The following is a 22,285-nucleotide window of genomic DNA, read 5'->3' as shown; positions in this document are numbered from 1 at the left end:
GGTTTACTGTAGAAATGGGGAGGGACCCGTACGAGAATGCCGCAGTCACAAAGTAGACTTCCCCTCCTACAGCGCATAACACCTGATGACCACCTTGCCCTTTTTCTTCTCAGTTTCTATAGGTATCCTTTAGAGACGTGCATAAAGACAGATTAGTTTCACACAACTAGTTGCATATAGAACCAGGAGATTGACCCCTGGGAATTTTCATGGACTCCCTCCTCCATTGTAAGAGCCAAGCAATGCAGGCTTTGGGAAGATATTCATTTAAATCAGAAACATAATCTGACATTAAATAATAGATTTTCTATCTTTCTTTTTTTATTTAATTTAAAAAAGATGTTAATTTATTACATTTAAAATATACAGGCACATAGTAATCTTGGCCTCTTTAAAGCAGCAGGATACAAGTTAAACTCAATTTAAATTAATCATGTCGATATAAATACTGCAGAGTTTACTTGGATGAAATCAGCTGGTGAATTAAGGCCTGTGATGGGTTTTAAAAAAGTAAAATACCCTTCATTTGTTTTATTACGAACATCACAGTGAAGTTTCCTACAGACTCAAACTAGTTAGACCAGCTAGCATGGTCCTCCCCCACTTCTCAGTTTCTGTAGGTATTCTTTAGAGTGACGTACTAACCTGAAGGGTTAGTCTTACACAACTAGTTGCATATAGAACATTAAAACAAATACTGTGTATTTAAATTGAACTTCACACCTGCAGACAGTAGACAGTGACTTAAAGCCTGGACTTAAAATTTGGTATATTTTTATTGACTAGGTATATTAACACATTACATGCTACAGAAAATAAAAAAATGTAACTTAAAATAATATATTTTAATAACACTTTGACATATTGTACAATCTCTCTTTAAAAAAACCTCATACTTTTTCTTTGTCTGGTCTTCTTCAAAGTCAGGGTGAAATGGCAAAAAGGCTACATAACAAAAATGATCATAGCAAAATAGAAAATAACAATGAAACATTATTTGGCTTTGTTGAGGCTCAAAGTGTTTTTGCTTGAGCTGTGAACTCATTGGAGTTTTTTATCTTGAGCTGTGAAGGAGATAAGGTGCATAATGTAGTGATCAGTGTTATTTAAAAGGAAAGAATAGGGAAAATTCAATGGACTTTAATTGCAAAGGGACAGCAGCTCACAATGTCTTTCAATAACTATGAAATGAGAATATTTTCTCTTAAAGGCAACAATTCATTGGAGGTCAGCGCCATGCATCTAAATGCAATACCCAGTTAACGCTTTGCATGAAGGCATTTAAGCAATTATGAAAAAGATTTAAAAAATCAGAATGAATCTATGAAACACAATCACTTCTTTCCATTCAAAAAGTGGGAAAAGTGTCAGAGGCAACAATCTCCCATAAAAAGTCTTGTTTTTCATTTCAATTGATGTCAAATTATGCAAAAGAAATCAAACCAAAAAAATACACTTGACAGTTCACATTGTGCATTATCAGTTTAGATTTTTGTTAGTTTGTCATAACAAATTATACAATTCATAATTCAAACTTTTTTGGTACACAATTAAACCTTTAAAGAATGCTCTATTTGGGACATATCTCACAACAAATGTATTGTTCTGTTTTAAAATATTACTGAACCCCAATCACCACATTTGCAGCAGCAGCACTTTACAGACATTTGACTTTAGTCACAAACAGTCGTTAAGTGTTAACTGGTCACCTAAATACCACTTACACCAGGCAGGCACTCAGGTAGAGAATCGTGTGGTTACACATAGCTGACTTCTATTAGCATATTAATCCTTAATGTGATCAATTCCAATATTTTTGCTGAGCTCAACAAAGAAACACACAAACTTGGGCCTGTGAACTACAGAAAGTGTTTATATACAGGGAAAGAGAGAGAGCTGCATATGACCCACAGATGTGGCTCAGAGATGTTAAACAAATAATGATTTAAAAAATACTGTAAATACTTTCCTTAAATTTTAACCCCAACAACAAAACAAATGAGTGTAAAATTTCACAATTTATAAAAACATTGTAAACTCAAAATGATGATTTTCGGAAGTCTGGGGTCAGATGCATATAAATTCTGTGTTCCATGTTGAACCCTTTAACCTAATGTATAATCCAGGTACAGGAAGTGTTAAGGTCTATGCTGATGACTGTGTGAGATGTACTCCTTCTCAACATTATTTTTATTACATGTGCATGGGATATGGATTATTTTTGTGTCTAAGCATCATTTAGAAATCTGACCCCAGCACTCTGTTGGGAATTGTGATCAAAGTTGAGTAAAAAAAACTATTTACGGTATGTCAGAGCTCTGGAAATCATTTGGTTCTGGGTTGCTTGTTTTAAAATATCAAAAAAGCGAAACTGGCTGACTGACTGGGGCTTCAGGTCCGCTGCTACTAAACTTCTCATCTTTTCCAATCCATGGGACACGAGGAAGAAAAGATGCATCTCAGCAGATTCTCCAGAGTGACAGACAAGACGCAACTTCTCTGAATAGCTGGGGTTTGTCAGTAGCCATGTTCCTACTGTAGTTTAGCATTGTTAGCATGCGAGAAACATTAATGTATCATGGAAAAAACGATACATGCAAGTTTCTGACTTGGAAAGTGAAAGGTACAACCCACTCATTTAACATGTGAATAACAAGAACTGGAGCATTTTTCTCTCAAAAACTGTTATTCTTACTTGTGTTTCATTTGTGTGTCATGTTTACAAAAGCCACCTTGTAAGTGTTCAATATCTTAAACAGGCTAGATTAGACAAGATTATGTAAAAGGAGACATATGCTGCTTTTTCAGTTTTTCTTTCCTCTCAGTTTTTTTGTGAATGTAAAAACGTTGAAAAGACAAAAAGCCCAAAGTAAAGGGAGCTCCTCTTCTCCCAGATCACCTCACCAGTTGTCTGAATGCCAGTTACGCATCATCATGAAAACCCACATTTGAAAAGAAACATGCATTTCAGAGGCAGTAAAGAGGAGCAGTCTGAGGACACTGATGTGTTTTCTGAACATTAGAGCCTGTAAACCTTTGAAGCAATAACACCAATCAAAATTATCACCCTGAATACAAGCAGAATATGTCTCCTTTAATAGGGAAACCACGCTATTAGAAAGAGGCCCGGAAGCACTTTTAGCTGAGAAATGGAAAATTTAAAGGTTAATTTTAATTCTGACATAAAAACCCGTAGACTTGTGTATTAATGTGTAATCATCGCATGTGGTTTCATTGAGGAGAAAGCTGAGAAACGATAAACCCACAGCAAGTGACAATCACAGCATTTTAGTGGCAGAAGATTGACAGAGTGGCATCATGTCTGTTTTAATATTTTTAAATAAAAAGCAATAGTGTTTCAGGTGGGTTTGTTCTTGAAAACATTTGCAACTGATAATGTCATAAAAAACTTGTTGGAAGACAAAAATATAATCCCTCGTTCTCATCTTCTAAAAAGGGGCCTCGGTGAATCCTTCCATCCTCCACCACAGGGCGCTCATTTTGTTCTTTCACACTGCTCCGTTTGAAGTCATCCATGTTGGCAATGATAGTGTTTAAAAAAAAAAGGAACATAAAATAACAGGCAAAGGAAAATGTTTTCTACAGTATTTAGCATGTAAGGTGTGTATATTCATATCAAGTCAATTCTATCATAATATTTTCCACTTTTAGTACAAAAAAAAGAGGACTTGTTTGTAGTGTGGGTAGCATGTAGTAAATTGGGAACGTTGTCCTTGTTCTCCACAAGACGTCAGGAAAAGTCTTTGCTCGTTCTGCTCTGAGGTTCAAAGTCTGGCACCAAAAGAAACTCACTGATTCATGATTCTGTGAGACAAGCTGAGTGTTTGTGTCTCCGGTTTGCAATCAGTTCTTTTTCCCTTCTGTGTATAAATGAAATGAACCATCTGGGGATACGCAGGAAGGGAAGAGGGGGCAGACTCTGCTGTGTAACTGTATGTGCAGTGCAGACTTCAATACTGGGGTGTGTGAACTAGGGTTCAACTGATATCGGTCACTAGTGCCTAATATATGGAAGGTTTTTCCCCCCCTATCTTTATTCAAGAGCGTGGTCTTTCACTTCGGGTGCATGTTCATCAAAACCCTGCCCTTGCACTAAAATAGCCCGTTTGCACTTAAATTTTGCTTGTGCTCAAACTGTGTGCTTACACTCATTTTGTTCCTGGCACGGATTTTGAACGCGAACGCAATGAGGCAGGGATCATATTCATTTCATTGGTTGACCAGTGGTCAACACGACACCTGGCATTCTTTTGGTTGGGGAATTTGACAGGGTTGTAGCACAAAATATTCCAAGACCATACGCTCTGAACAAAGATAAGAAAAAACCCCTCCATACTGATTCTGCTGGAACTTTCAGAATCAATATTCAAACTAGAGCCCGATTGATACATCAGTTGACACAAACCAGCCGATATGAACCCTGCACAGACGTATTCTGATCGATTAAACAATGCAGGCAAGATGTGCATTTATGTTTATATTTTAAGAACAATTAGTACGTATTTGGTTGTATTTTCTTTCTAGCCCTAATTACATTTTGTTCGTCATAAGAATTTGATAATGACTGCCAATTTTTTGAAAATATATATGTTTGTTGGCCGATATATTGGTATTGACAATTTTTAAATCTCAATACTGGTATTGGCATCTGCCCCCTTTAGGAGGTGCGTTCTCTACTGAGTGCCATTTTAGTTTGAGACTGCAACAGGATCTTGTGTGTAATAAATAATGCCCAATACATAGAAACAAGACAAAAAGGAGGAGCCTTGTGCTGTATCGGCCAAACAACCAAACTGAACGTCATCGTTAAACCAACCAGGTTAGGTGTGAATGAAGCTTAAAACAATGTTTTACTTCTACGCCTACTCAACAACAATTATACAAAAAGTAAAAAAGTAAATGCCTTGAAGTTACTGGAAGTTGTTGACCACAATGAAAATACACTAGGCTGAACACATCACTCTATGTAGTGGATGGACAGAGACAAAGAATCCCCACGTGTGTTTTCAATTTAAATCTGACACCAATAAATATCGATAAATGTCACCATCTTGCTGTAAATGTTTCATTGCAGGTTTTGAAGACTTTCTATGTGGCTGTGGTCAAGGAGGAAGACAAAACGTATGATGTGTGACGTCGATTTGAAAAAAGAAGCTAATATAGGCAAACCGATATCAGCCTAACCTTAGTGTAAACTCTTAGTGTGACAGACGTCCATCAAAACGACATTAGGCAACATCAGCCAACACGTCTTGTGCTGGGAGGGTCAGGAGCGCCTGACTGGTATTACTTGTAAGTTCATATACTGTGTGCTTGTATAAATCTTTCTGAACATGTCAAAAGAGAAGGGGTGTGCGCAGGTGATGGGAGCGCGTGTGTTTCTCAGCTCTCGTCATCGGGATGGTGTTGTTCCAACAGTCGCACGTGGGTGAAGGGGAAGTGCCCTCGCTTGCCCTTGCACTCGCCCTCCCACTGGCCGTTCATGTTGATCTTGGTCACTTTCACCATGTCTCCCACCTGTGAAACGACAACATCAGGGATGAATGCAGAGATATAAATGCTGCTGACACACTGTCTCTCTCCACTCTGTGGCAGAATCAGCTCATGCCACTCGAAGGTATCGATACAGGATCAATGTCTGACTCAGATTTTATCAGGCCTGCAGAAAGAAAAGTATTGATGTAGAATTGACTGACCCATCTTCATTTTTACAACTGCAGAACTGCAAACTAGATAATTAAAAAGGGAATCTCTCTCTCTCTCTCTCTCCATCTCACACAGCAGCACCACATATACACCGTCTTCCATTATTTTTATATCAAACAAAATGGTGGCGTCTGCGTTTCTTGAGGAGACTCAAATAAACGAGGTGGCACAGAGAAAAGGAGAGATAGAGTTTCAACTACTGACAGCAGGGGAATATAAGAGATGAGAGTGAACTCATTACAAATAATAATTTAGATGTAAATGTATTTAATTTTATTCAGCCTTCTTCTTAATGCAGTTCTCTCTGTGTTTATTAATTAGCAACTATTTTAATAACATTTGGCAACTTATTTTTAACTACTTAAAAATTCTGCTACTTTGCAGATGTAATCCATGGAGTTTATGTACAGTACGTTAGCAGTTAGCTCATTATCAAACAGGGCGAGCTGTCTTTGTCAAACTGTCTTTATTGACCTCCACCACAATTTCCATTTTATTTTATCAGAACAAACTGTTTGTTTATATGCTCCAAGAAAACAACTGAAGCCAATGTGCTTTTCATCAGCACTAATGAATGTACTATTCACATTAATTCAACATAAAGAAGGCCCATTATACAGGATCCATGCCTGTCCTTCTATATAAAGACATCCCACTGTGAGTGTCTTCATGTGCACTGTCAGCTTGCATTTGTAAAGAGACTGTGTGTATGCTCACATGCATGAGTAAGCCATTAACGACTAGGACAATCTAGGCTGCTTCAACTGATATAAAAACTGAAAACAGAGAAGTTAAAGAGGTTAATAGAAAGATAGTCTTGGAGAGAATGAATGGAGGGTGGAATTGCTACCTCAAGAGCGAGCGCTGTCTTGTCGTAGGCATTGGGCACCCTCTTCTGAACGGCTCGAGCATACACTGGCCCATTCTGTAGGTTTGGAAGCTGAGTGTTGACGACAGGCTGAGCATACTGGCCTGGGTCCCCCAATGGGTTTGGCGGCGTGGCCCCTGTTCCGTCTGTGCTAGCTGCTACCCCTGGAATTTGCCCCCCCTGTCCTGCCCCCACAGAAGGGGGACCTAGACCGGCATTGGTGGGCGAGGCAGGCCGGTACTTCTCCACGTAGGGCACGGGGATCATTCCGGCTCGGCCCTCTTGGTTCGCAGCATTCCACCATTGCTCCTCGGGCTTCTGCAGCACACGCAGAATGTCACCCTTGTGAAACGGGAGGTCCTCATCATCATTGCCCGGGAAGTCAAACAGTGCCCGGACAAACTCAGCGTCCTCCGGCTGCTGCGGGACATCAACAGATGTGACGTAACCCATGTTCTTGGCCTTGCTGATGGGCTCTATAAGTGTAGTGGTGTCCAGATAGTGGATCTTATAAAACTCCAGCAGGGCATGCAGCGCCTCAAACTCCTGATCCCCAATCCGAAACCGAGGAGGAGCCAAACCTGAAAGAGGAAAAGTGATTTTGTGAGTTTGTGGAAAGTAAAACACAAGTGAAACAAACCAATCTACTAAACTGTGACATCTGTGGACAGAACATGAAGTGACACGATTAGTGGCAACTGGCAAAACTGACCACCACTTTGCAAATGTAAGTTTAACCGTCCAATCATGTCTTGTTGTGGGAACTAACGGGCAGATGATAGGAACAAAGGCCCATTTGGTAACTTTACATTTATACTTTTACATCACATACACAAGAAACATGCATGCTCCATAATAAACTGATGTTCCAGACAAGCTGTGGGCCTCGTGATAGCAAGTGAACAGATGGAGCACCAACATTATCACAGCAGGGGTATAATGAGCCTCCCTAATACCCTGCACACATCCAGAATAAAGTCTCAAACATGTTATTCTTTTGCAATTTATCATGGGAATTAAAATGAGAAAAAAGAAGAATAAAAACAAAAAGAGTTTTTGGTAATTCAGTGATATTCTTTGATACTGATAATACTGACGATATTACCGGATATATACATATATATATATTTTATTTATATATGTTTTACATATTTATGATTTTCACTGGGTCTAACCTGACCCAAGCCATACAACAACGATGATAGTAATCATCTCTTGTGCTTTACTGGTCTACAAGTTGGTCACAGATTTTATTATCATACACAACTGAAGAAATGTCCCCAACATCCACTGTTGGTCATTAACATCCGCTCACTTAATTAACATCAACTGGTAGTAGGCATTAATTAGTGCGGTGGAACGTACAAGGGATTTTTTTCCATCTTGTCCAATGTTCTAAAATGGGAAAGTGTTAAGTTTTAAAAAAGGCAGAGGGAATGATGTCTAATCTACTGAGCGGCCACATGGCTTTCATAGTTCTGCCATTAACAAGCCAGTAGCCAGTCAGATTCACCTTCAGCCTCAGCGTACCTTTAAGTCCAGCCTGTATCTTAGATTACAAGACCAAAACACTTGATGACACTAAGGTGCACAACTGAAGTTATGTCCCTAACATCTGCTGGTAGCTGCTAACACCTGCTAACATCTACTGATATTATGCAGAAGACCATCAAATGTACAAGGGATATTCCCCATCTCGTCCCATATTCTAAAATTATTCAAAATGCCCCCAAAATGGATGATACTTTGATATCGTTCCAAACGCACAGGTCACTTGATGTTGTTCTACAATGATAGGATTCATAAAACAGCCCGAGATTGTTGATTTACAACTCCAGGAAAACTAACCAATCCTCAGGAAGCCCAGAAAGAACAGGAATTGTGCAACAGCCAGGAGGAGCTGGAGGCACAGCCGCAGCAGACCTGAGAGAGGGGCTGTGTCTGTGCAACAGGGCAAGATCACAGACATTCCACAGACGCCAGTCTGACCAGTCATCCTCCAGTTGTGACAGCCCAGCTCCATTCAATCCCTCCAGCAGCAGCAGCATGAGCCAGCCCAGCTCCCTGCACCTCTGCCCGCTGAGCTGCTACTGTCCTGCTGCCTTCACACGGACACACCACCGCCCCAGGACACGTAAACTCACACCTTTAAAAAAGGTTTCACGGTTTTCACAATGTGAGTGGTTGTTGTTGGCTAGCTAGCTAAATAAAGTTTCCCCAGACTCCGTTGAAAAACCGCCCCATTTTAACTCTACTTGACTGACAAACAATTTTAACAAAACTTCCACTTTCTACACAGCCAGGTTCTGTTCACATACATTACACAAGAGGATCCGCTTATATAAAGCAACACGTGTATCATTTCAATTAAAAGTGTTGGAGCTCAAGTCCGATTTCTTCTTTAACCAGATGAGCTAGCTCGTTAGCAACACCGTCCAAAATAGCGGGGAATGAGGAAAGCACATGTCAATAAAGTTTTCATTTTGTTCAAGTTTGAGCAGAACATGATATTACATACGTGCCGATTTCAAGAGTGCACTCTAATTATAAAAGACGATGACATAAACATGTGATAAAGTGAACGCAATTTGGTGAATTTACTGTGATCATTTTAAAGTGGACATTTTGCCATTTGGGTTTGGCAGGGATGGGGCCAAATCCTGGTTTTCCAGAAGGAAAATGGACAAATCTGAATAGTGAAGTTAGTGATGAACATGCGGGTGAAGCAGGTGGATAAACGGACGCTACCTGAGCCGGACTGTCGGTTGTTACAGACGCTGTTGATGATATAATGGGACACTTTGGAGTTCTCCGACACGGACAGCACGTAGTCCCCGGGGCTGGTGATCGAGTCCCGGACCAGGAACACCCCGTGTCTCTGGCCCTGGAGGAGAGACACCGCATCCTGACGGCTCAGCCTCCCCCAGTACCAGCTACCTCGGTCTTCGGCGTCAAAATTCCCGGCCATGGCTGCGAAATCCCGTCCGAGGCTTGAGGCCTCTGTCTATCCGCGACTCATACACAAACTTTGGGTTTGACTAACGCAGCCGCCGGGGAAACGATGCTAACGCGTTAGCAACTTCCGCTAAATAGCATCGAAGCGTCGGAGTGGACCGAGTTGAAGTTGAAGCACAAACACAAATTAAATTCTGGTTCAACGTTAAAATCACAGAAATGTTTCAAACTAATTTGCAACAAGAAACTCCGGGACTGAAATGGCGGATCAGGGGAAACGTTGACCTCATCTACCGGAAGTGATGCCTGGTACACGGGAAGCGCTGCGTTCACGGACACTTCTAAAAAAAAAAAAAAAACCCCGCTGCAAATCAAAGCAAGTCATACCCCGAACACACTAACCGACTTTATTCAACGAGTCAAAAGTTTCTTTTAACTTCAACGTCTCAATTGTTTACCGAGCGTCTATCGAATCATTTACGTCATCGAGTGTAAATACTTAAATCTAAAGATATGACTCAGAGGAATGCGTTCGTTTAAAGCATGCAAGTCCTCAAGAGGATTCTCCAACTGGGGCCGTAAACGCAGCACAATTAACTAACTAATTCATTAACTAAACTTTTCGACAGATTCTATTTGATCTAAACTTGATTCTCAGAAAGTTTGTGTTTCTTTACATCAAACATCTAAATAAGACTTTGTAAAAGTCGAAATCATCACGTGGGATTGTGCAATGGCTTAACATATACATATACTCTAGCATACTGTAACATATATTTATTCACTGTTTAAGCACTTCGGGTTGGAAGCAATCTGCATTTCGTTGCTTTGTACTTGTGACATGTGCAATGACAAAAAAGTTGAATGTAATCGAATCTAATATCAGTTAAAGGTTAAGTCCTCTTTGGGTGTTTGGGCTTCTTGAAATAGTTCAAATGCTTATAGTAGTTTTTATATTTAATTTTGATTTCCCTTTTTTTTTTTTTTTACATTTATAATTGCACATATACACCACAGCAGATTCCTTCTGATTGTGATAAATCGTTTTTGGTCAGTGGCACTTTGCACTAAACACAATTCACCAGTAGATGGCAGTGTAAATCTGAAGCCCATTCTAACAGATCTTATTCTGACAGTTTGTAGTAAAAGTTTTTTTTCTCTAAAAGCTTCATCAAAACAAGAGGCCAGAATCATACCACTGCATACGTTTGACATTTTTTCCTAATTGTCTTATGTTGCTTTCACATTTTCTCATAACACTTGTCAACAATAATATCTGTTATTGATTCATTTCTCAAGTGATAAATTAACTGTTTAGTCTATAAAATATCAGAAAATAGACAGTTTTCACTCTCGTCATTAAGGACGTGATCTACTTGGATGAAGCCTTAATGTATGTGATTAGCAACACCCTGTGTTTACCTGCTATTTCATATCAAAATGGCTGCCGTGAAAAAAAATGTACAGTTTAAAAATAGATCTATTCAAGTTGCTCAGAATCATTTGCTGCATCTTTGAATGTCACCCCCCAAAATTTAAATTTTTTGTGAATCAACGTATATTTTTTCATCAAACTACTTAAAATCACCAAAACATGTCCAGACACTGTTTAAACTGATCAGTTATAACCGTTAAGATTTAGATTTTTCTCTGAATGTTTTCTTATTTTTGTCAATGTGTGGTGTAGAAATGCCTTTAATCACTGTTACCGACATGTTGTCACAGATTTTCACGTCTCACTGATGAAATAACTCTTTTATCCAAACTGTTAAAATGATTTACAGTATCACACTTATACTCCACGTCCTGGTCATTGGTCTGTCTTTGCTGTGCAGTCAGTCAGAATCATAAAAATATCAAGAATGATTAGAAAAAAGCTTTATTTCAAGATTCAATAGGCAAAACTTCCATTTATTGTTCCTGCAGCATCTCAACACTTCATAAATCTCTGATAAGTAACTTCACTCATTCACATCATTGTCGACAGCCATTTTTTATAAACTATTAACTTTTTCTTTTACTTACTTTTCTTTCATTTCAAAAAGCCTATTTTGCAAATACAGAAACATTGGAGCCACACACGTCATAAGACAAAGCATCTTTAGAATCAGTAGTCTACAATAAATACTGAAGGAAATGAAACTGGTGAGCACACACATACAGTATCAAACTGATCAAATGTGACTGAAGTGATTTGAACAACTGTGGTTTTCATTGTCAGAGGCTGAGTTCAGGCTCCACATTAATTCAGCAGATCCAAAGTGTTCACATCAGACTGTGGTTAAAAAAACTTCTGGGTTTCTTCCTCTACTCTGATACAGAGTTATTCAAACTTCTTCAGGTGGTTGTAGAGCGACTGGACATATGTAAACACACACATGGGGTCTGGCTTGTCGCCCATCACCATCATGTCGTCCACCTCGATCAGGCGGAGACAGTCAGCCTGCTCCCTGAAACAATAAAGCACCATATGGTCATAAAGATGAATAAAATATGAAGTGATTCAAATGGAATAAATAATAAATACATGCTTACACATGAAGAAACAATCATTCATTTTCAAGTTAAACCAGAGTTAATGTTTTCGTACCAGAATTGGCTGCAGTTCATCCAGAGAGCAGAAGAGAGGTTGTCCACAATGAATTGGAGTCAATGGAGTTGAACAGCTAAAATAATGATTTACTCATGTTTCTAGAAGAAAAGGCCATTTCATTTTAATGTTGGCAAATATAGAATTGATTATATATCAAAATTGAAATGAAAAAATACTAATGTCTTGTTTTTAAATCTGGCTAATGTTTGCAGCTGTAGTGAAAACCAAAAGATGAATGTTGTATTACTAACTAATGTATTTTACTCCAATTGAAATGGCACCAATCTAATCCAATCTAATTTAACTGCATCTGTTGTTTTTTCCCTTATTATAAAAACTTAAAGAATTGTCAGTTATTTATTTCTGTCACGTTTTGGTGAGAGTGTCTCCTACACGACCCCGATGTCGTGAGGGTGGAAGTTCTCTCTGTCTGAAGAAATTCAAACCTTGAGTTGGTTTTAAAAAAGTCAAGTTTAAGTCTGTTTCAGTTTAGACTCAAATACGTTCTGATGAAGGTCGTTTGAAGTTTTCAGGAGTGCTTTGATGTTGGTTTGGTCACAGTTCAGGTTTCTCAAATTTCATTCTCCATCACAATACCAGTAAAGAACTCTATATAATATAGATAACCTGAGTTTAAACAGCACACACACACTCACACACTCTGCTTACTCTGCAGTGGTGAAGGCCAGTGCTAAGTTGTGTTTGCGGTGGGCGGGGTTCAGTGTGTTGTAGTCAAACTCCAGAGGGAAGAAAGAGTGAACCAGGGCACAGAACGCCATCCCGTCGCTCCAGCTGGACGAGAAGTTCTGAATGTCTATGTTCTGGAGAAACAAATACCGTGGTTCAATGTTCATGCATTTTCTTTCTATTGATTATTCTATAAAATCAAAGTTTTCATATTGGCAAACATAAACAGTGATCTAGATATGATAGCCTCATATTAAATCAGTCGTACAGTAATGATAACATAACAAATTTAAGACATATAGTTATCAGGGGATATATGACAACAGACTAATCCAGCTTTCATACCTGATATCCAATAGTTTTCGAGCGGCACCACTCCAAGAGAATCTGTTTTATCCCACTGGCACTGGAGACTCCGAAACTCTGAGAGCGCTTCAGTTTGGGCTTCGAGTCCTTCGGCCTGTTCAAGAGAAGAAGAACCCATCATTTGTATCGATGGGTGAACAAATGGATCAAGATTAAATGGAGAAATATTTCCATCACACTTACTTGATTGGTTCTGAGTTCATCCTTTCAAAGAGAGCTCGTTTGGCCTGAGCCCCGTTGGAGCGTGGGAGGGTTTGTGACTTCATCACGTCCTGTTTGAACTCAACTCCTCCAGGTTTGTTCACTTTCCTGTCGAGAAATAACGTAAAACAAATTTAGTTTTACTTTAAATTGACAGAACACAGCATCTGTCCAACCAAAGGAAGTAATAAGTCAAAACAAGATTCATGGTAAAAACTTACTTGTCCAAATTAGGTGAGAAACCAGATTTAATGATGGATTTGGAGGGAAGTAATTTTTCTATATATGGAGGGAAAAAAAAGAATAATTTAAACTAAAGATTCTACATCGGACTGAAAAAGTGCAACGTGTCAGTGAACTGTTAGTATGAACAGGCCTGATGAGAGTTGCATGTATTTTACCTGCAGACTGAGGAAAGCTCACACTTCTCTTCAGACTGGGACTCGGTGTTTTAAGAACTGGGACTGGATTAATGAGGAGAGACAACAAATACTGAAAAAACATATTTATTGAAGAAATGAAAGAAAACTGAGGAATTGAAAAATATCTATGACTTTTACTTCTGAGTCAAATCCTGAAACTCACCACGTTTAAAGGGATATTCCCCAGGTTTCACTGTCAGGTCCGGTAGAGCTGACAGACCTGGAGACGACTGAGCTGGTGAAGCCGATGATGAAGACTCTGTGTTGGGTCTGGTTGCAGCAGAAGGAGGCAAGTATGGTTTGGATTCACCAGCGTCTAATGAAAGAAGAAATAAACCACATAAACAAACAATAAAACTAAATCTAAATCTCAGAACATAACGATATTGCAGCCGTGTGATGTTCTCACCACGCCTAAACGGATATTCTCCCCGCTTTGTTGTCGGGGATTCTGGTATCGAAGGATTCGCCGCAGATGTTGGACTCTGATCAGATTTCGGAGGAGCCGACGTGTCAGAGCTGCTCCCGCTCACGGCCGTGAGAGGAAGATGAGGCAGAGCCTGAGGTCCAGAGCCCGCCTGCTCCTGGGAAACCTGGGACCTCGTATCCTTCGCTCCAGATGAACCTGCACATGTGGAGATGGAAAACAGTGAATACAGGAACATCATAATGTGATGTGACGATGTTGCATTTGATTGTTTTTGAGTCCATATCACGATTGAATTGAACAATTTCTTTCAATTCTTTTTGGAGAAAACGTGTTTAAAGTGTCACGAAATAAGAAAACCTAAATCTGGAAAAGGGACGACGTGTCACAGATGAAACTAACTGACCGTTTATGAATGAACTCTCTCCTGTTGGAGCCTCTGCAGCTCTGGGTTCTGCTGCGGGACACTGAGCAGATCTGGAGGTGAGCGGAGCCTCAGGACTGGGTTTGGTGGTCATGGCAGTGACGGGAAGATGCGGCAGAGGTTCGTCAGCATCTGAAAAAGGGAGAATCTGAATAAAGAGTGACGTCAAACTGTGATGGAGGTTTAAAAAAGACTCTATTAATGTCTATTAATTATATCTACATGTCCATGCAGGGCGATCACCGTGGATAAGACTCAACTGAAACAACATATGAGCAACTGAAATTCTCCACTCACCACATTTAGCAGCAGGTTCCACTGGTTTCACTGGAGTTTCTCTCGTTGCTTTGGCCACAGAGGCTGAAGACTGAGCGACAGACAGAGCTTCGGAGTTTGTTTTTGTCATGGACGTGAGCGGAAGGTGGGGTTTGTTCAGAAGAGCTGATTCTTCCTGTTCTGAAAGAGAAAATGTGGATTGAGTTCTTAGGAGCGTCGATTTAAATGTGTCAGTATTTTTACATTTAACACAACATAATTATTACAGGTTTGAAATCACAGGTACAAATGCACAATAACGTCACTTGTACATAATAAACGTGACATTAAAATTTGCAATAGATTTATAATTTGTTGAGTTATAGTTTTACATTTGAAAGGTTTTTATGATTTTGTTTAACAAACCACTGTCGACAGTGAATTTAAATCACAATGTCAATGTCCGATGATGGAGATTCAACAACAGATGTTATATTTATGTGCTTGTGTGTGTGTGTGTGTGTGTGTGTGTGTGTGTGTGTGTCATGTGACCTTCAGTCAACCAACCTGTTACTCTCTGTGTCTCCGCCGCAGACTGGAGTGGATTGGTGGTGACAGGAGCCTCAGTGTTTGGTTTGGTGACGGCGGTGAGAGGCTGATGAGACTGAGGAGCGGCTCCATCACTTCCAGCTGCATCACCAACATCCACCGAGGAGCTTTCTGAAAAAGCAGAGCCCCAGGTGAGCTCGGCTCGTCAGGTGACCCGTGTGAAAGCTTTCAGTCCATCAGCCTACCTTGTTTCCCGTTTTCCTCCGGAGCTGCGGTGACTTTCTTCTCTTCTTTTGCATCAGTGCCCTACTCAGAAAAGACAAGAGGTTCAAAACATGCAACTGTTAAAAGCTGGACACTCTTTATTCATGTGTAACTCTGGGACTGAAAGAAGACACCACATTAATGGAGGAGTGATAAACAACATTATCCACGTATGAAGAGTAAGAATCCTTATATTCATGCACACAGACAAATGGATCATGCACTCCTTCACTTAACATCAGCGTAATTTGAATTATTGTCAATAAGAGTTATTTTATTAATGCATGGGAAGTAGTTTCCTCCTCCACGATGCCTCTGACTCGATGTGGTGGTTTAAAGTTTAGAGTTAAGGTGAATTTTGCACTGACAGAATGTTATTGCCTCCAACAAAGGATTACGCAAAAACTACAGAACAGATTTCTGGGAAATTTAGTGGAAGGAAGCGACATGGGTCAGGAAAGAAGTCATAAAATATTGGAGTGGATCTGAACAAAGGAACCGATCAAGGATGTTTTATCACCAATTTCTCAAAAACAGTTCTTGGATCTCGATGAAAACAATCAGGCACATTCCAGGAGCTGATATCTGTGAATGTGATTGACTTGAATTGACCGTTGGGCCTCGGCACTAAAGAACTGATTTCTACCAAACTTGATTCAAGTACTTTAATATTGATTTGCATTTCTCTGATCTGATTTTCTGATTTTTCAAAAAATCAGCTTTCCTTCATTTAGCTGTCTTAGTAATGGCATTAGCTGGAACCTTTCAGTGAGGGATGCAAAGAAACATGCTTCGTGTGCTCGTCTGTTTGCCTCAGCAACACTGATCCGCTCACAACAAACAAAGACTAAAAAAGAAAACGTGTCGGTCACACTGCTGCGTGCTGCAGAGATAAAATAATTTCAGTTTTTAATCATCCGTGGTGAATCTGTTGATGTGCGTGTGTGAGTGTGTTCTTCAGCTGTTCACTGCTGAAACCTTCTCCTTTCATGACAGCTGTGGCCAACAAACCCATGTTCCCTCTCAGAGCCTATTTTAGATTTTGCAATCAGCCCCTTTGCAAGAGTTTCCGTTCAACTCTTCTTACATCCCAATATAGCCCCAAATGGATGCTTTGGAAATCAGGGAGTTAGACTGAGCAGTTCAAACAGCACCGAGGTATATCAGCCAGAAGCCCCGGCCTGCATCTACCCCCCCCCCCCCCCCCCCCACACCCCTCTGCAACCTTTTGCTTTCCAGAGACCCTCAGTTGCCTGGCAGCCTCATAATAAAGCCATTACACACTCAGTCTGTCAACTCGACACCACGAGGAAGATAAGCACTGTGGTGATCTGTGGGCTCCACAAGAGCTGCAGCATGATATCACAGTCTGACCCTGTTAATCCCTTCAACCTCTGGGTTTACATCCATGTCACTGTGGCTCCTTAGAAGCACGTTAACGTACGATGGCTGGTTACGGACGTACACACACACAGGCACGTGCATCGTTACAGAAGTGACAGGGAAATGATCCTCTGGTTTAAACAATTAAATAAAACCTTTAATTTTAACCATTATTTTTGCAAATGTTAACTTTCTAAACGTATATTTCAGATTTATAAATTCCATTTCTCACACTTAATGGCCGACGAGTAGGTGCACACACGTCGCCCAACCAGACAACTTGGAGACACTGTCCCAAAGACAGTTTGTGATCAGCTGATCCCATGGACCGTTTACACAAACACCTCTTGAAATGTGCACAAGTCATTTGGGAAGTGGCTGTCGCTAATGTGGGTCAGATAAAAGAAAAGGGGCAGGGAAACAAATGTAACTCACTAGAGCACATTCAGACGACTGATAGATATCAGTCGTCGGAATGTGCCAGAATTCTGTTTCATCAAGATCCAGGAATTATTCCCTTGAAAACTGAGAAAAAAAACCTGGATCAGCCAATTTGAGTTGTTTCTTGGCTTCTACCAAGTGTCATGGAAATGTGTTCAGCAGTTTCAGCTGGGATGAAGACCTGACCTCCATGACGGAGGTAAGAAACGCTAACTGAGATCGTAACTTTAACTTTATGTGATTCATCGGAGGAGGACGTTGACAGATTTTTAAGAGCTGGCCTCAAGTGGACATTTGGGATAAGACATCTTCAGACATTTGGCATCAGACAAGAAAATTGTTCAAATGGTGATTTCTATTTGCACAGTTTGTATTTGAAGACATTGGTGGTGTTAACTCAACAAATAATTTAACATAAAATAAAAAAGTGAGGGGGACATTTGACAAACTTTTCAGTCCCTGCATGATGTGCTCATGTTTGGGTTGATTTTGGTTTTGCAAAGTTACAAAAACTGTTGGACACAGCGTCTTCCCAATTTAGGTCGACTATTGCTAGCTGAGCTGAGCGGAAAAATAATAACATTTAAAAACCACTGAGGAAGAATGAGGTCAAATTTGAATACGCTCAGTGTTAAATACGGGGGCTATCTTAGGGGGTTGAACTGTTGTACGTCAGAGTGGGGGGCTGGGAAATGACCGGGTGACTTCAGCACAGAGGAATGTTGGCAGGGCCTGTGTTTCGACAGGACAGCTGGTCGTCCCGCTCGGGGTGTGGGACGCAAACGGAAATTTTACTTTCCACTCTGAGATTTGAGAGGTGGAGATTCCTGAGCGAGTAGAGGACAGGAAATTATTTATACACCCTTAAAGCTTACGTGTGAGTTACATCATTAAAAAGACAAAGCAATGTGCTTACTGTACGCACAGAAAAATATAAAGTGCAGCTCGACTGTTTATTAGTCGGTCGGTAAAAATCGGCGGATATGAGCCTTTCACGGACATGTCGGTATCTGCATTAATGTTTGCAGAAATAAAAGTTGTATTTTGCAGAATAAATAATGCAGACGTATATTCTTGTATAGTTTCTTGAATAAAATAACATTTGTTTGGTTGCATTTGCTTTTCTTAAATTCCATTTGTCCCCCTCTGCAGTCACACAGCGTGTTTTTTTTTTACTGTAAGCTGTTTTTAAGATGAGCTGAAGTCAGAGTGGAGCGAACAGAGGCTCCAAAGAGATGCAGCCCCAAATCACTCACCCAAAAATACATGTGGCCTTTCGAGGACCTGCGGTTATAAAAGCAGGTCATAGGGGGATGGGGGATGGGGGATGGGGGGGTAGGGAGGGGCGGCGGTGTTGAGATTTAGTGGTTTCAGAATATACAGTGGAAGTGGTATAATGTTTAGGTTTTAATAAAGTTAAATGTTATTAATATTGGTCTGCAACTGGAAATATTTGCTGGCAGGTGATGCAGAGCCGATGAGCCCATTAGAGGTTAAATATACACGAGACAAACATATTCCAGAGTCCTCAGATTCTAGCTGAGGCCCCCGCCACACATTCACACATTCAAATCCTCAGTCTTTATAGAGGAGGAAGGTTTAGTTCCTGAGCACGTCTGAACTTTTGAAGGATGAATGTTTTACATGCACAGCTTTCCTTACACAACCGGGGACGTACACATTTACAGTCACGACATTCAGGCCGAAGAATGTAACCACCGTGTTCTGATGGATGGATTGGGGGGGAGGGGGCATAATCTATTGTGACATTTGGACGGATCGTACTGTACGGTGCTAAAAACAATGTGCTCAGGGAGAGAAGACGTACAGAGTCAGGTGTGACTGTTATGTTCTAAATATTTGAAGCACAAGTTAAAAAAAAAAAAAAAAAGTCGCCCCTCGAAAGTCAGGTTAGATTTCCTCGGCGTGGTTGAGTTCTCCAGACACTTTGGCCGAGTTCAAAAAGATGTTGACACGGCAGCTACTTGATTCATTTCAGTGAGGTCACTGTGTTGATGTCATGTGGGTCAAGAGGAAAAGTTCAACCACGTTTAAACGGTGACTGTGACTGAGGTCATTGGAAAGTTGATCTCACTTGTTTTGTGATGGAGAATTAAATGATTTTCATTGGCGTCTGAAGCAACATGGATTTTTGGGGCCAGAGGTCGATATCAGGGAGTAAAAAACTTTCAATATCAATAAATTAGTGAATTTAAAATTTTAAATGATTCCAAAAATGTTGTTATCAAACCTTTATGACAAAGAAACTCACTGAAATGTCGCTCATACCGCCGCTAGGACCAACAGTTAAATTCAATCAAGCTTCCCCAAATGTGACACTCTCATAGATATCAGTTCCCTAAATGATCAACATCCATTATTTAACTCTTGTGTAATAATTCGAAATGTAAAATAAATAAATAAATAAATGTTCACCTGCCAATTTTAAAGAAAGTGAAAGAAATAACTGAATCCGATTTAATGCCCGCAGAAATTAAATCTAGAAAATAAAAACGTTTTAAAACTATAAACATAAATGCACATCTCGTGTCTGGGAAAGGTTCATATCGGCCAACTCACTAACCGGTCGGACTCTAATTGTCACTGCGATAATTTAACAGCGTTGAATAAATCTTTCCTGACATGGTTATAAACATGGTGCTGAGTGGTGGCATCTGATAATCCTTCACACTCATCCATGCGTCAGTAGGAGGGAGTTAGAGGTGAACAAAGGCCGAGTGAATAAAACGCCAGTGATCCTTTGTCGACCATCTTTCTCACCTTGTTGATGGATTTTAGTGCCGATATAATAAACTTTTAATACCAGTAAAGTTTACTCACGTTGACGTCAGCGTGTCTCTTTGCTCTCCACGGAGGAGGTGCAGGGGTGATTCTGGTACCAGCAGCAGGAGCGTGGCCCGATGCTCCACTTGACGCAGCTGGATCAGAGTATGAAGACAGACTGGACAGGCTGTCTTCTGACCTCCCGGAGGTGAGCAAGCCCCTCTTGTCTTCCTGGGTCTTGGATTGTATTTGTGCATGTCCATTCTCTAAACTCCCCTTCTCGCTCTTCCCCTTCACTTCGGCAGGACTCCTGTCCACTGATACTCCGGAGATGCCCTCCACCAGGCGGCTGAGGGCCTCCAGCCTCGCTCTGAGCTGCAGGTTCTCCTCCTCCAGCCTGGTCACCGCCTCGGCCAAGGGTCCGTTGGAAACGCACAGCTCATCTATCCTCTGTTCTATGCGTTGCTTGAAAGCACTTACGTCCACGTGTACCTCCCTTACCGCAGCCTGCAAGGTGGACTTGAATTGAACAAGGGCCTCGCTTACCATCGCATCCTGAACACCTTCTGTAGAGACGTCCATGTTGACGGGACCCTCACCGACCCAGAGTTTCAAGTTAAGAGGCAGGGTGGTCGACGAGGAGCTCAGAAACCAAACCTTCCTACTTGTCTTGTCCTTCTTCTACTCACTCCTTCCTTCAGAGATACCTGAAGTGTTCCATGTCAGCTTTCCAGCAAACTTGAAGATCCAAATAGTTTTTGAAGGATGACCTGTGGAGGGGGGGTGGGGGTCACAAGATACGTCGGTCTTAAAGTCCCATCAAGCTCCATGGAGGACTTCTCTCATCGTGCGTATTCTCTTACTCTCTCCTCTCATCTGGTCAAAGCAAGAGCGGCTGTTATTTATAAGCCACAGAAAACTCATGCACAATGTCATCCTGGGAAAAGAGATTAGGCACAGCACGGGCAGATCAGGTTCTCGGTGTTTGTGGAGGAGCAGCGCAGTGATCAGACTAACCTTCTGAAGGGATCCTGTTGAAGTGGCAGAGACGTTCCTCCGAGCTGATGCATCCACTATGTGTTTCCTAGACGTTCACCCCTCCTGCCCCTGCTCCCTGTGTTGTTTAAGCTATTTGTGGCCTCGGAGCAACAGGTTCCGCTTAGTATTTAGAGACGTGACAGGGGCGTGAAAAGAACCAAAATAGGGAGGAGGGGGTCGGGATTATGAAAATATTTTTGTCTCTTTTATGCAGTCACAGAAGTGTCCTGGGGTTCATTTGATGTGAAGCCGGATTTTGTGACTGTAACTAAAGTGCAGCAGGAGAAAGTAATATTTAAAATGTACCACAGTTCAAAAAAAGACCATGTTTTCTGAGCTTGAAGACAAATAAAGGCTGTGACATCGAACACAGAAGTTTGAATAGTTTAGATTTCATAAATTGTTTTCCAGGACCTGGACACGAGCAGCGTGTGGAGAAAACTGCACAATTAAGTTTATACGAGTTGAAATAAAACCTAAAATCCTTTAAGGCTCATGGTGGCAACACGTCACATTTACATTTTATCAGTGATGTCAGAATCACGGAGTCAGTCCGTTAAATCTAAATTAAATGTGCTGATTTTCACCACACAAAGTCATTTCTTTCTTAATAATAATAATAATAATATTTTCTTATTTCACTTTAATGTTTTTACGGGGTATTTTCGATAAATTGCGACATTTCTTCCTCCGTCCATTTGAATGTTTTCTCAAGTTTTAACTAATTTTATGTAAAACTATGAATTGTACATATGTTAATATGTATATGTACGAATAAAATATAAATGTTTGTAACAATGCATTTAAAGGACTATATGAATCTTTAATAAATAGTTTGTAATGTAGTTAACAGTTGTAAGCAGATGTTCATAACACCACTAAGATTGTGGGGATCAATAAA

General features: G+C 40.5%; 2 protein-coding genes across 4 annotated transcripts; both read right to left on the bottom strand.

Annotated features, from left to right (window-relative positions):
* Window positions 1-757: 757 nt before the first annotated feature.
* LOC109635835 (adapter molecule crk-like) lies at window positions 758-9,854 on the bottom strand. The gene is made up of 3 exons (XM_020097265.2): window positions 9,344-9,854; window positions 6,578-7,176; window positions 758-5,538 (listed from the first exon to the last, which is right to left on the bottom strand). The coding sequence occupies exons 1-3, from the start codon at window positions 9,561-9,563 to the stop codon at window positions 5,404-5,406; spliced, it is 954 nt and encodes a 317-aa protein (XP_019952824.1). The 5' UTR covers window positions 9,564-9,854; the 3' UTR covers window positions 758-5,403.
* A 1,557-nt stretch (window positions 9,855-11,411) lies between these two features.
* On the bottom strand, window positions 11,412-22,083 carry LOC109635673 (smoothelin-like protein 2). Of its 3 annotated transcripts, none has more exons than XM_020097018.2 (14): window positions 21,364-22,083; window positions 20,404-21,222; window positions 15,720-15,780; window positions 15,493-15,645; window positions 14,968-15,126; window positions 14,653-14,802; window positions 14,229-14,444; window positions 13,986-14,135; window positions 13,799-13,861; window positions 13,619-13,676; window positions 13,380-13,505; window positions 13,176-13,290; window positions 12,813-12,964; window positions 11,412-12,000 (listed from the first exon to the last, which is right to left on the bottom strand). In XM_020097018.2, exons 2-14 carry the CDS (start codon window positions 20,926-20,928, stop codon window positions 11,874-11,876), a joined length of 2,055 nt encoding a protein of 684 aa, XP_019952577.2. In that variant the 5' UTR covers window positions 20,929-21,222; window positions 21,364-22,083; the 3' UTR covers window positions 11,412-11,873. The 3 variants fall into 3 exon arrangements, with proteins under 3 accessions (XP_019952577.2, XP_019952575.2, XP_019952576.2); XM_020097016.2 differs by having other exon boundaries at window positions 13,983-14,135; window positions 21,364-22,082; XM_020097017.2 differs by having other exon boundaries at window positions 13,983-14,135; window positions 20,404-22,082.
* Window positions 22,084-22,285: the final 202 nt, after the last annotated feature.

The sequence above is a fragment of the Paralichthys olivaceus genome, chromosome 15, assembly GCF_024713975.1.
Source record: "Paralichthys olivaceus isolate ysfri-2021 chromosome 15, ASM2471397v2, whole genome shotgun sequence".
In the NCBI taxonomy this organism is placed as follows: domain Eukaryota; kingdom Metazoa; phylum Chordata; class Actinopteri; order Pleuronectiformes; family Paralichthyidae; genus Paralichthys; species Paralichthys olivaceus.
This window is presented reverse-complemented; position numbering and strand designations above follow the sequence as displayed.